General features: G+C 40.6%; 1 protein-coding gene across 1 annotated transcript; it reads left to right on the forward strand.

The window, feature by feature from the left end:
- Positions 1 to 12135: 12135 nt before the first annotated feature.
- On the forward strand, positions 12136 to 14060 carry LOC121396144 (cold and drought-regulated protein CORA-like). The gene is made up of 3 exons (XM_041570713.1): positions 12136 to 12302; positions 13291 to 13347; positions 13877 to 14060. The coding sequence occupies exons 1-3, from the start codon at positions 12173 to 12175 to the stop codon at positions 13999 to 14001; spliced, it is 312 nt and encodes a 103-aa protein (XP_041426647.1). The 5' UTR covers positions 12136 to 12172; the 3' UTR covers positions 14002 to 14060.
- Positions 14061 to 14481: the final 421 nt, after the last annotated feature.

The following is a 14481-nucleotide window of genomic DNA, read 5'->3' on the forward strand; positions in this document are numbered from 1 at the left end:
ATATCCATAATATTACCGTCTCCAGAAAAAACACCGGAGTCACTTTTTTCAAGCAGCATTCATATATTTTACGTAATCCGTATCCACCGCTGTAGTAGTGTATACGTTGGCCTTGTAGGCATTATTTGCACACTGTTTTCTTCAACCCGCCATCGAGCTGTGTGACCTTGTTCACATTCTGTCTAAATATCCATAATATTGCCGTCTCCAGAAAAAACACCGGAGTCACTTTTTTCAAGCAGCCATAATATATTTTACGTAATCCGTATCCACCGCTGTAGTAGTGTATACGTTGACTTTGTAGGCATTATTTGCACAGTGTTTTCTTCAACCCGCCATCTAGCTGTGTGTATTATCGTTTCCAGAAAAACCAACTGAGTTTTTGTTGTTGTTGTTGTTTTTTTAAAAATAATGCCAGGCAAAGGCAGGCCGCCACGCAGAGGCCGTGCTAGGGGCCGTGCTGCTATGCAATCCTGTGGCCCTAGCAAATTGCCCAGTTTTAAAAAGCCAATGACCCTGAACTCCCAAAATGCTGAAGAGGTAGTTGACTGGCTTACACAGCACACCCCATCCTCTACCGTTTCTAACTTTACCACAACATCCTCCTCATCCTCCACTGCTATGGCCACCCCACGTAACACTTCCTCCACCACCGGTGCCCCTTCTTCACTGGGGTCAGAGGAGTTATTTTCCAATGAGTTTCTTGAACTGAGTAATGCGCAACCATTATTGCCAGAAGAAGATGAAGGAGATGAGGACCTTACACCAGATTTAATTCTGGCAGAGAACACGATAGAGATGGACATAATGAGTGATGAGGAGGAGGTCCCCGCTGCTGCTTCCTTCTGTGATGTGTCAGAAGAAATTGATGCATCTGAGGAGAATGATGATGAGGAGATTGATGTTTTGTGGGTGCCTAGTAGAAGAGAGCAAGAGGAGGGTAGTTCAGATGGAGAGACGGAGAGTCAGAGAGGCAGTAGGAGAATAAGACTTAGAAGAAGCAGGGAGGACAGCCCGCAGGGATCAGTAGGGCAACAACATGTATCGGCACCTGTGTTCAGCCGGCCAACGCACCCGCCATTGCCGCCAATACCGCCAACTCCGCCAACTTCTACTGTTACCGCCAGATCGCACACTTCCAAAAAGTCAGCAGTGTGGGATTTTTTTAATGTGTGTGCCTCTGACAAAAGCATTGTAATTTGCAATGAGTGCAGTCAGAAACTGAGCCTTGGTAAGCCCAACAGCCACATAGGTACAACTTCTATGCGAAGGCACATGAGCGGCAAGCACAAAGCACTTTGGGAGCAACACCTCAAAGGCAACAGGCAAACTAAAAGCCACACTCCTTCTGGTCCAGCATCTTACTGCTCTACCTCTGCTCTCCTTGACCCGTCTGAACCACCCTCCACTCCGCCTTCCACCTTGACCACCTGTTCCCATTCCCAGTCATCTGCCACCAGCCAAGTTTCTGTGAAGGCCATGTTTGAGCGTAAGAAGCCAATGTCTGACTGTCACCCCCTTGCCCGGCGTCTGACAGCTGGCTTGTCTGCACTCTTAGCCCGCCAGCTTTTACCATACCAGCTGGTGGACTCTGAGGCCTTCCGCAAATTTGTAGCAATTGGGACACCGCAGTGGAAGGTACCCAGCCGCAATTTTTTTTCTAAAAAGGGAATACCACACCTGTACCAACATGTGCAGAGCCAAGTTACCGCATCTCTGTCACTTAGTGTTGGGCCAAAGGTCCATATGACTACTGACGCATGGTCCTCCAAGCATGGTCAGGGCAGGTATGTCACCTACACTGCCCACTGGGTGAACTTGGTAATGGCTGGGAAGCAGGGAATGGGTAGCTCAACAACAACAGTGGAGTTGGTGTCACCGCCACGGATTGCACGCGGTTCTGCCACCACCTCTACTCCTCCATCGCTCTCTACCTCGTCTTCTTCTTCTTCTTACTCTGCTGCTGGGTCCTCCTTCTCCTCCTCCACACCTGTGCACCCCCAGCTCCCCCTAGGCTATTCGACGTGCCAGGTACGCCGTTGTCACGCTGTCTTGGGGATGACGTGCCTGGAAAGCAAAAACCATACCGGATCTGTACTCCTGTCATCTCTGCAGTCACAGGCCGATCGGTGGCTGACCCCACACCAACTGCAGATCGGAAAAGTGGTGTGTGACAATGGAAGCAATCTGTTGGCAGCGTTGAGACTAGGCAATTTAACACATGTGCCCTGCATGGCACATGTGTTAAATTTAATAGTCCAACGTTTTGTCTCCAAGTACCCAGGATTCCAGGACGTTCTCACCCAGTCCAGAAAGGTGTCGGCCCATTTCAGACGTTCCTACACAGCCATGGCACGCCTTGCTGACATTCAGCAGCGCTACAACATGCCAGTCAGGCGTTTGATTTCTGACAGCCAGACTCGCTGGAATTCAACGCTCCTTATGTTGGAACGTCTGCTGCAACAACAAAGGGCCGTCAACGAGTACCTTTTTGAACTGGGTGGTAGGACTGGATCTGCACAGCTGGGGATTTTTTTCCCCCGTTACTGGGTGCTTATGCGCGATGCCTGCAGGCTCATGCGACCTTTTGAAGAGGTGACAAATATGGTCAGTCGCACCGAAGGCACCATCAGCGACCTAATACCCTTCGCTTTCTTCCTGGAGCGTGCCGTGCGACGAGTGACAGATGAGGCTGTAGACCAGCGTGACGAGGAGCTGGAAGCGCACGATTTCTGGTCGGAATCACCAGAACGAACCCAGGCACCTGCTGCAACGCAGGGAGAGGTGCCAGAAGTGGAGTCAGAGGAGGAAGGTGGCTTTGTGGAGGAGGAGGAGGAGGACCAACAGGAGCAGGCTTCCCAGGGGGCTAGTGGTGACCTTTTGGGGACCCCTGGTCTTGTACGTGGCTGGGGGGAGGAGACCGTGGATGATGCAGTCCTTGATAATGAGGAAGCGGAGATGGATAGCTCTGCATCCAACCTTGTGAGAATGGGGTCTTTCATGCTGTCATGCCTGTTGAAGGACCCCCGTATCAAGAGGCTTAAGGAGAAGGACCTGTACTGGGTCGCAACGCTACTAGACCCTCGGTACAAGCATAAAGTGTCAGAAATGTTACCAACATACCACAAGTCCGAAAAGATGCGGCATTTACAAACCAGCCTGCAAAACATGTTGTACAATGTACATTCCAGGGGCAGAGGTGCCAGTAATCCTGCCACGAGCACACCTGCAAGGACAAAGCCCTTTGGCCAGTCTGTAACGTCAGACATGCAAATGTTTTTCTGTCCAAGGCAGCGCCACAACCCTTCTGGATCCACCCTCAAAGAACGCCTCGACCGGCAGGTAGCGGACTACCTGGCATTAACTGCAGATATCGACACTCTGAGGAGCGATGAACCCCTGGACTACTGGGTGCGCAGGCTTGATCTGTGGCCAGAGCTGTCACAATTTGCCATGAACCTCTTGTCTTGCCCAGCCTCAAGTGTGCTCTCAGAAAGGACCTTCAGTGCAGCAGGAGGGATTGTAACTGAGAAGAGAACTCGCCTAGGTCACAAAAGTGTCGATTACCTGACCTTTATTAAAATGAATGAGGGGTGGATCTCGGAGGGTTACTGCACGCCGGAAGACTTGTTCTGACTTCTATGCAGCTGTCCTTCTCTTCAAGCCTCATGACTCCACACACAGCTGTCCTTTAGCGTCCTCCTCCTCCCTCCGCCACCGTTACAAACTAGGGTGCAAACCCTACTGGTTTAATTTTTTCTGGCCTCTGTGCTTCAGTGGCTGCGACCAAAAAAATGCCTATTTTCTGCATTTATATGACATAATTTTTCTGGCCTCTGTGCTTCAGTGGCTGCAACCAAAAAAATTTATATTTTCAGCATTTATATGGCATAATTTTTCTGTCAACTGTGCTTCAGTGGCTGCGACCAAACAAATGCATATTTTCTGCATTTATATGGCATAATTTTTCTGGCCTCTGTGCTTCAGTGGCTGCAACCAAAAAAATTACTATTTTCAGCATTTATATGGCATAATTTTTCTGGCAACTGTGCTTCAGTGGCTGCGACCAAAAAAATGCATATTTTCTGCATTTATATGGCATAATTTTTCTGGCCTCTGTGCTTCAGTGGCTGCAACCAAAAAAATTTATATTTTCAGCATTTATATGGCATAATTTTTCTGTCAACTGTGCTTCAGTGGCTGCGACCAAAAAAATGCATATTTTCTGCATTTATATGGCATAATTTTTCTGGCCTCTGTGCTTCAGTGGCTGCAACCAAAAAAATTTATATTTTCAGCATTTATATGGCATAATTTTTCTGGCAACTGTGCTTCAGTGGCTGCGACCAAAAAAATGACTATTTTCAGCATTTATATGGCATATTTTTTCTGGCCTCTGTGCTTCAGTGGCTGTGGCCAAAAAAACTGGGCAAACAATGCCTACAAGGTCAACGACGTTGACCTTGTAGGCATTGTTTGCCCAGTTTTTTTGGCCACAGCCACTGAAGCACAGAGGCCAGAAAAAATATGCCATATAAATGCTGAAAATAGTCATTTTTTGCCATACGTTGACTCAACGTATATGGCAAAAAATGACTATTTTCAGCATTTATGTGGCATATTTTTTCTGGCAACTGTGCTTCAGTGGCTGCAACCAAAAAAACTGGGCAAACAATGTCTACAAGGTCAACGTATGGCGAAAAATTACTATTTTCAGCATTTATATGGCATATTTTTTCTGGCAACTGTGCTTCAGTGGCTGCGTCCAAAAAAACTGGGCAAACAATGTCTACAAGGTCAACGTATGGCGAAAAATGACTATTTTCAGCATTTATATGGCATATTTTTTCTGGCAACTGTGCTTCAGTGGCTGCGTCCAAAAAAACTGGGCAAACAATGCCTACAAGGTCAACGTATGGCAGTTGTTTAAAGAGAACAGTAGATTACTAGCCAGCAAAGCTACCTAAGCTAAAATGTCCCTCAAATCCCTGCAGACTTCTGTCCCTCCAATACAGAGCAGTATCAAGCAGATTACTAGCCAGCAAACTTACTATCATCTGTCCCTGAAATCACTAACAGCTCTCCCCCTACACTATCTCTTCCAAGCACACACAGGCAGATTTTTCAGATACATTTTTGCCCTTGATCCCCCTCTGGCATGCCACTGTCCAGGTCGTTGCACCCTTTAAACAACTTTAAAATCATTTTTCTGGCCAGAAATGTCTTTTCTAGATGTTAAAGTTCGCCTTCCCATTGAAGTCTATGGGGTTCGCGAACCGTTCGCGAACCGCTCGCATTTTTGCGCAAGTTCGCGAATATGTTCGCGAACTTTTTTTCCGACGTTCGCTACATCCCTACTGGTAAATGGTTACAGTAAAGCATTTCAGATGACACAGACACATTAGTACTCTTGAGTCTGCATTCCATTAAAGGAATACTGTCATGGGAAAAAATGTTTTTTCAAAATGAATCAGTTAATAGTGCTCTCCAGCAGAATTATGAATTGAAATCCATTTCTCAAAAGAGCAAACAGATTTTTTTACATTCAATTTTGAAATCTGACATGGGGCTAGAAATTTTGTCAATTTCCCAGCTGCCGCCAGTCATGTGACTTGTCATCTTGTCCAGCAGGAAAAAAAGACTTTGATTGGGCTGTAGCTAGTAAGAAAGAAGGTGATGTTGTGGGAACGATAGGCTGGTTGTGGGTTACAGTGTTGGAAGAGCAGTGTTTCTGTTGGTTGAGTGTAGGTTTTGTTGGATATCTTGTTGGCATCTTTTCATCTCAGCTTTTCCACTTGGAACTCCTTGAATCTGAGCTGCTGAAACTTAATTAGCAAGCCAACCTGGAATGTTAAAATACATTGTATAAGCACTTTGGTGATTAATTGCCACCATATGTGTATAAATTAGCAACTTCATTACAGGGTCGCTTATCCTCAGCGTGCACATAGGACCACCCTTCATATACGCTATTCAATGAGGGGACATTGATCCCTAACCAATATTTTTTTTGTGTTACTGTTCCTTTATTATAGTAATGGCATTTATATACTGTATATATGTAAAAATCGTAGAAACACCTCAGCACACTCACCAGTGAATATAGACCTGGTGCTTAGCTTCCTAAGACACCGTCTCATCCCCATATAAATACAGTCTTTAGAAATAAGAGGAGGCACTCAGGGTTTTCTTTGCAAAGGATATATTCACAAATGTGAAGTTTCGGACAATGGACTTGCCCTATATCAAGCCTAATTAAACACATCTGCCTCCTCAATTAATTTGGGGAATATGACTTTACCTGTATCCAAAAATTTTTTGGAAAAAGGCCATATTAATATTGGTTGCTGTGACCACCAAACACTGACATGATATGTCACTTCCTGTATTTTCCCTTAAATACATCAGGAGGAGGGAGATGTGTTTAATAAGGCTTGATAAAGGGCAAGTTCAGCAAGCAGTGGCGGAGGTAGTGGTGGATATGGCTGTGGTGGCAGTGGAATAATATCTGCCCAATGTGGAGATACTGGCAGTAAGTAATCTGTGATAAATATTAGTGAGAGTCCATTATTTTGTAATTATTTGTATTTGTTTGTGCTAAGAGGTTTACACATATTTAACTAATATAAAGGTTTGTCATTTACGAAACACTAACAATTTTTCTCCAACTTGAAATGATGTACTTTGTTTTGCTTGCACTTGCATTAGCAGAATGTAGCCTCTTTCACTGGGTTAGTCCTGTCTGGCAGATGATTAATCAAAATGCATGTTCCTTCTAGTGATAGGAAAATTTGTTCCTTTTTTGCATCGCCAACAATTAGCAAAACAGCAAAAAATTGCAAAACACATTGAAGGCAATGGGCACTTTTTCGCATTACTTTTGTTTTTTTACTATACATTAAAGTCTATGGCAATATTTTTATGGCTAAACCTGCAAACAAATGTCCCCCCTTATTAAATGAAAAGTAGTTTGTATGTTAAATGGACTAGTCTGGAAAAGATGTTTATCTTATTTGAAATATTACATTTTATATTTACTCATTTAAACATATTCATACTTTTGGAGATATTTGAACCTTTTGTAATAAGCAAACGTTATGACCTCTTAGAACTCTGACATTCTTCCTGAATAAAAGGAAGGAAAAAGTAGAGGGATGTAAATTTACCCTTTCACAATGAAACATTTAAAGTATAACTTTTACAAGCTTATAGTTAATTACCAAGATATTCATTCCCTAAAGTTTAATTTCAACATCCTAATCTCTTTGTTCTAAATTGACTTCAGAGTAAATATATGTGATATACATGAAATGTTTGATGAAGAAGCATTTCTATGTTCTAAACAAAACATGTTTTACCATTAATAACTGAAGAATACATCATCACAAGTCCACTGAAAATTAGCTTTAAAGCTACATTTTACAAAGAAAGTAAAACAATTAACATGCAATAATGCTTTTAACAGGCATGCATTTTTTCTTTTTACAGCAAATATACCAATACAACAATGCCAGGGCACAAGCACTGTCCAACAAACAAGCACAGGTAGGAACATGTTATTTGGTATTTAGCAAATACATTTTTATAATTGCCAATAAACTGGATCTAGTGGCTTGTTTGAGCCCTATGTATGTTGCCAAATGTAGCCACAACCAACCGTTTTTATTTGGTACATATACAGTATAAAGAACTTTTTCCTTTTTTTAACATTCTTTTCTTTTCTTTAATGATAGTAAAATAATATCTGATCCATCACTTTATGAATGCAACAATGACATGGGTCAGACAAATTATTACTACTTTTATTGAGTGTTTTCTGCCGAAGAGCAGCATTACTACTAATTCATTAGGGGAAAAACTTAATAAATGTATAAAATTAGGATAATGCAAACTATAGTACAGAGCCACGCAAGCAAAGTGACATCACTGCCAGCAACAGGTTTACACTCAGAATAGCAGCTTCTCCACAGCCAATTAAAACTGTGTAACCAATATGTGTCAGGACTTACCCTGGTGGTCTAGTGGGCAGCGGGGTCCACCGCCGCTCCTTCGGCGTGGACGCCCGCTGCGCAGCTCCCTCTTCCTCCTATGCCGGTTCCTCTAGGGCGCGCGCGCCGCGCGTGTGCATTATTTAAAGGCGCAGTCGCGCTGGCGTGATGACACCAGCGCGCAATTGGTGCGAAATTCAAATGTATTTAAGGGGAATTTAGGTTTCAGCAAGTTGCCCGTTGTTAGGTTCAATTAGTTTGTTCCTGGGTGTTTGTTTTGTGTAATTCCTGTTTGATCTACTGTGTCTTGACCCTTGCTTGCCTGCTGACTACTCTGACCTCTCTAATCCTGACCTTTGCCTGCCTGAAACTACGTTGTTCTCTCCAATCCTGACCTTGCCTGCTTTCTGACTATTCTACGATCTCTAATCCTGATTCTGGCCTGTCTGACTATTCTAACTGCTTGTGCTGGCCTGGCCTGCCTGTTCCTGGTGGCTTCCTATCTTCCAGCATCCTTGTAAAACAGTCGTGCCCCATTGCCTGCCAGAACTTATGCCTTGCACCTCTCGTTAAGTCCAGGTGGCATCTGAGTACGCCGAGGGCTCCTCCCGAGGCCAAAGGCGGTCACTTAACTGGTGAAGTCGAGCCGAGACCAGGGTGCTTGGCATCTGTTCTGGTGTAGGGTGCCGACCGTGACAATATGTTTCCCACTAAAAAAACGTTGTAGCCTTAACCAGATAATCAAAAAATAAAAACAACTAATCCTATTTTATTTCCTTAGATCCTTGCCAAACAACTAACCCCTGTCAGCAGCAAGGTCAAGGGCATGAGCACCATGGCCACCACGGCCACCATGGCCACCAGGGAGGACAAGGCAGCCATGGAGGTGCCAAGAAGTAAAAAACTCACGAGGGTAATCAACCTATTTTTTTTACTGAAACATTACTAACAATTGTGTGTCAGTGACTCGCTGTGAATACAGTAACTGTTCATTAATGTTTTACATGGAATAAATATTTTAAAATATTAGTTTGTGCATATGCTTATTTTAGTGAAATCAACATGATGTTTGAGTATTTCATTTTTTGTTCAGTAGTTTTCAAGCTTGGAATTTCAGCAACTATTTCATTGCTAGAGTCCAATTTACCCTTCCAACCAGGCGGTGGCTTAAATAGGAGACTAGTATATGAATAGTAGGGGGACTGAATCGAACAATAAGTAATAAAACCTAGCAATAGCAATGCAACTGTAGCCTCACAGAGCATACTTTTTTGACTGCTGTGGTCAGTACCCCCATTGAAAACTGCAAAGAGGCAAAAGAAGAAGGCAAATAACTTAAAAACTAGAAAAAAAAATTGAAAAAAGGAAGACCAACTGAAAAGTTGCAAACAATAGGACAGTAAAAGTGAACTACTTCTTTAACTATGTAATGGATACTTAAAGGTAAAAGTTACTAACTGCACCTACATTCTTACAAAATACATGGAATCTATTATGTAGAATGTTTGGGGCTTGAGGTTTTCCAGATCAGGGCGATTTGCATAATATGGAACACCATACTATAATTCTTGTTAAAAACATTTAAAGATAATAAAAACTCAATTAGAGTGTTCACAGTGTGCATCTAAAGAGTTCAAGCAGCCCAAATCTTACTCTCCCTCTTATAGGCTAGTCATTTAATATAATAAAAGGTGCTACGTTTTTCCAAATCAAATAACCCAAGGCGTTTAATTATATGTTTGTATTCAGACATTTGACAGTAAATGCTACCCATTGATTGGTTGCTATGGGTTACTAGACAACCCCAGTCTGGTTTTTTTTCCACACCCTTCTCTTGATCACTAGCTGCTGACTTCTGCAGGTTAGGTAACCAAAAAGGATACCTCGGCAGCTTATAATTAGGGTATTCAAGGCATGTACATGTTCCCCCCTTTCACCATCTACTCATCCTTGTGCAAACTTACCACCTGACCTTAGGCAAGCAATAAGAAAAGGGATGTCATGTATGTTCTCTGCAACAAACATCTGTTTTCTAATCCAGCCCTAGGTGCAGAGGACAACCAGACCACAGACACAAATGCTTTTTGAATCAGCACAATGGAATGCACGTTTGCATCAAAGCAACCCCTTATGTGTTATCGATGTTTTATTTTGTATACTTCTAGGTAGTTTTTCACAAACTGCTTCCTCAGCAATGCCAGGGCTCCCCGTTCTACAGCTACTTTTCTATCTCCCCACAATTTCCCCTTTCTTCTAGCCATAGGCCAGCTTCTAATAATATAAATATAGATGCTTAGCTTCTTTACTTAAATCATTATCATCCTTTCACTTGAACCTTTGAATTAAGGACAAACCTTGAACATGTAGGAAAACCCTTTGCCTTTGGATTTTATTGTTTAATTGTCAGGAGACCCATTTGGCCACCAAAGCAATTCTGGAAAGTTAAAGGAGCATTAAAGTATCAAATACTAGGGATTGCAAATTCAATAGGAACTCATCAGTGACTACAAATAGAGTGTGTCACTTACATGGTTTCCCTGATCACAGCTTCCTCTTACATCACTCTACGTTGGGACTATGAGCAATATAGTACATTAGTGATGAAAGAATTTATTCGGCAGGCGCGAATTTGCGGTGAATTAGGGCTATTCGCCGCCAGCAAATACATTTGCAAAAGGCCAGTGAAAATTCGCCGGCGTCAAAAAAAAATTGTCACCGGCGTCGAAAAAACAGGCGCCGGCGTAAAAAAAAATGGACGCTGGCGTCGAAAACGGATGCCGGCGTCAAAAACGAAACGCTGGTGCTGTTTCGCGATTTCCATCACTATAGTACATCTTTGGGATCTAACTGTACTATGCATGGGCCCATATTAAACAGCCACAAAGAAAAACATGATGGCACCACAAAGTTAGTCAATTAGGGTTGCCATAATAGATCATCAATTAATTTTGGGAATACTTCAGATCAATTAAAATTCATGATATTGGAAAATGTGCCACCACTCAAAAGGGGAGGTAATCGAGAACTTAAACTGAAAAAGAAAGAAGTTTAGTGGATTAATGAATTAAAATCACTACATCCATTAGGCCTCAACCGAGACTATGATCTATATTCATTTCCATAAGGATCCTAGCAGTTGGTCTGTTTGAAGTACATGAAGGGGCACATTTACTTAGCTCGAGTGAAGGAATAGAATAAAAAAAACTTAGAATTTCGAATGGTTTTTTTTGGCTACTTCGACCATCGAATTGGCTACTACGACCTTCGACTTCGAATCGCACGATACAAACTAAAAATCGTTCGACTATTCGATCGAAGGAATTTCGTTCAATTGATGGATTATAATCCTTCGAATTGTTCGATTCGAAGGATTTAATCGTGATTTTTCCTTTGATCGTTTGATCGAACTAATTGTGGTAAATCCTTCGGCTTCGATATTCGAAGTCGAAGGATTTAAGTTTGACAGTTGAATATCGAGGGTTAATTAACCCTCGATATTCTACCCTAAGTAAATGTGCCCCTTATTCAGTCAAATGTTTTGTACTGATATTGTTAATATTGGTTGCTGTGACAACCGAACACTGATATGATGATGTCACTTCCTGTATTTCCCCTGAAATACATCAGGAGGAGGGAGATGATAAAGGCCAAGTTCATTGTCCAAAACATCACATTTGTGATGTGAATTACTGAATACATCCTTTTGCAAAGAAAATCCTGAGTGCTGCCTCTTATTGCTAAAGACTACTATATAACATATAGGACATATAAGATATATATCATAGCATAGCAACCAACTTGGCATTTAACTAAAAAGATAGTGATGATGCTCAATGAGAAACATATAAATATAATCCTCTCTTAATAACACAGTTACCTTTCAGTGAGTCACACATCTCTGAATAATGTATATTACTGAATAAAAAATACACACAGCATTGATCACCACAAAGTTGAATTAATGGGAAATTGTCATAAAGAAGATACACCCATTTTAACATAAAAGAAAATAATGCATTGAAATGTAAACCCTTAATTATAGGTATTTTATAAAGAATGCATTGATCCCTTAAAAGCCCTGCCAAAAAAAAGCATGGTTTCAATATAAAAGTAGTGACATCAGTTACTTTTGAAGAATCCACACCACTTCTCCAATCTTTAAACAGATTATACATAATACAGACATGTCTGGAACTAAGGGTGGAAGTGGCATCATTGGTGGTGGCGGTTGTGGTTCCAGCAGTGGTGGAGGTAGTGGTGGATATGGCTGTGTTGGCAGTGGAATAATATCTGCCCAATGTGGAGATACTGGCAGTAAGTAATCTGTGATAAATATTAGTGAGAGTCCTTTATTTTGTAATTATTGGTATTTGTTTGTGCTTAGAGGTTTACACATATCTGACTAATATAAAGGTTTGTCATTTACGAAATACTGACAATTTTTCACCAAATTGAAATGATGTACTTTGTTTTGCTTGCACTTGCATTAGCAGAATGTAGCCTCTTTCACTGGGTTAGTCCTCTCTGGAAGATGATTAATCAAAATGCATTTTCCTTCTAGTGATGGGAAAATTTGTTCCTTTTCGCCAACAATTAGCAAAACAGCAAAAAATTGCAAAACACATTGAAGTCAATGGGCACTTTTTACTTTTTTTTTTTACTATACATTAGAGTCTATGGTAATATTTTCGTGGCTAAACCTGCCAAAAAATGTCCCCCCTTCTTAAATGAAAATTAGTTTGTATGTTAAATGGGCTAGTCTGGAAAAGATGTTTATCTTATTAGAAATATTAAATGTTATATTTACTCTTTTAAACATATTCATACTTTTGGAGCCTTCTTTAATTAGCAAACTTTATGACCTCTTAGAACTCTTTGACGTTCTACTTGAATAACAGGAAGGAAATAGTAGAGGGATGTAAACTAACCGTTTCACAAAGAAACATTTAAAAGTATAACTTTTACAAGCTTATAGTTAATTACCAATTTATTCATTTCCTAAAGTTTAATTTCACCATCCTGATCTCCTTGTTCTAAATTGACTTCAGAGTACATATATGTGATGTACATGAAATGTTTGATGAAGAAGCATTTCTATGTTCTAAACAAAACATGTTTTAATATTAATACTATTAATAAGGATACATCATCAAAAGTCCATTGAAAATTTGCTTTAAAGCTAAATTTTACAAAGAAGTTGTTAACATGCAATAATGCTTTTAACAGGCAATTTTTTTTTATTGTTTTTCACACAAAGAACAAAGCATGACATATTCAAGAATTGCAATTTTTCTTTTTACAGCAAATATACCAATACAACAATGCCAAGGCACAAGTACAGTTCAACAAACAAGCACAGGTAGGAACATGTTATTTGGTATTCAGCAAATACATTTTTATAATTGCCAATAGACTGGATCTAGTGACTTGTTTGAGCCATATGTATGTTGCCAAATGTAACCACAACCAACCGTTTATATTGGGTATATATACATTATACAGAACTTTTTTCCTTTTTTTAACATTCTTTCTTTTCTTCGATGATAGTAAAATAATATCTGATCCCTCACTTTATGAATGCATCAATGAAATGGGTCAGTCAAATTATTACTACTTTTGGTGTTGTCTGCCAAGAACAGCATTACTACTAATTCATTAGGGGAAAAGTAAATAAATGTATTTATTGATAAAAATAGGATAACTAAAGCACAGAGCAATGCAAGCAAAGTGACATCACTATGGTGCTACTTTACACTCAGAATAACAGCTTCTCCACAGCCCCCACCCAATTAAAACTGTGTCCCAACATGCTTCCCACTAAAAAAACTTTGCAGCCTTAACCAGATAAGCAAAAAATAAAAACAACTAATCGTATTTTATTTCCTTAGATCCTTGCCAAACAACTAACCCCTGTCAGCAGCAAGGTCAAGGGCATGAGCACCATGGCCACCATGGACACCATGGCCACCATGGAGGACAAGGCAGCCATGGAGGTGGAGGAGCCAAGAAGTAAAAAACTCACGAGGGAAATCAACCTATTTCTTTTACTTTGCTTTAAGTACATTACAAACAGTTGTGCGTCAGTCACTCGCTGTGAATACAGTAACTGTTCATTAATGTTTTACATAAATAAATATTTTAAAATATTATTTTGTGCATATGCTTATTTTAGGGAAATCAACATGATGTTTAAGTATTAAATTAAAAAAAATGGTATGAAAATAAATAAAATAAAGGGGTAGTTCACCTTTAACTCAACTTTTAGTATGCTGTAGACAGTGATATTCAAATGGTCTTAATTTTTTTTTTCATTATTTTTATTTTTTGTTCAGTAGTTTTCAAGCTTGGAATTTCAGCAACTATTTCATTGCCAGGGTCCAATTTACTCTTCCAACAGGCACTGGTTTAAAAAGGAGACTGGTATATGAATCTGGGGACTGAATCGAACAATAAGTAATAAAACCTAGCAATAGCAATACAATATAGCCTCACA

Source organism: Xenopus laevis, chromosome 7S (assembly GCF_017654675.1).
Source record: "Xenopus laevis strain J_2021 chromosome 7S, Xenopus_laevis_v10.1, whole genome shotgun sequence".
Classification (NCBI taxonomy): Eukaryota; Metazoa; Chordata; class Amphibia; order Anura; family Pipidae; genus Xenopus; species Xenopus laevis.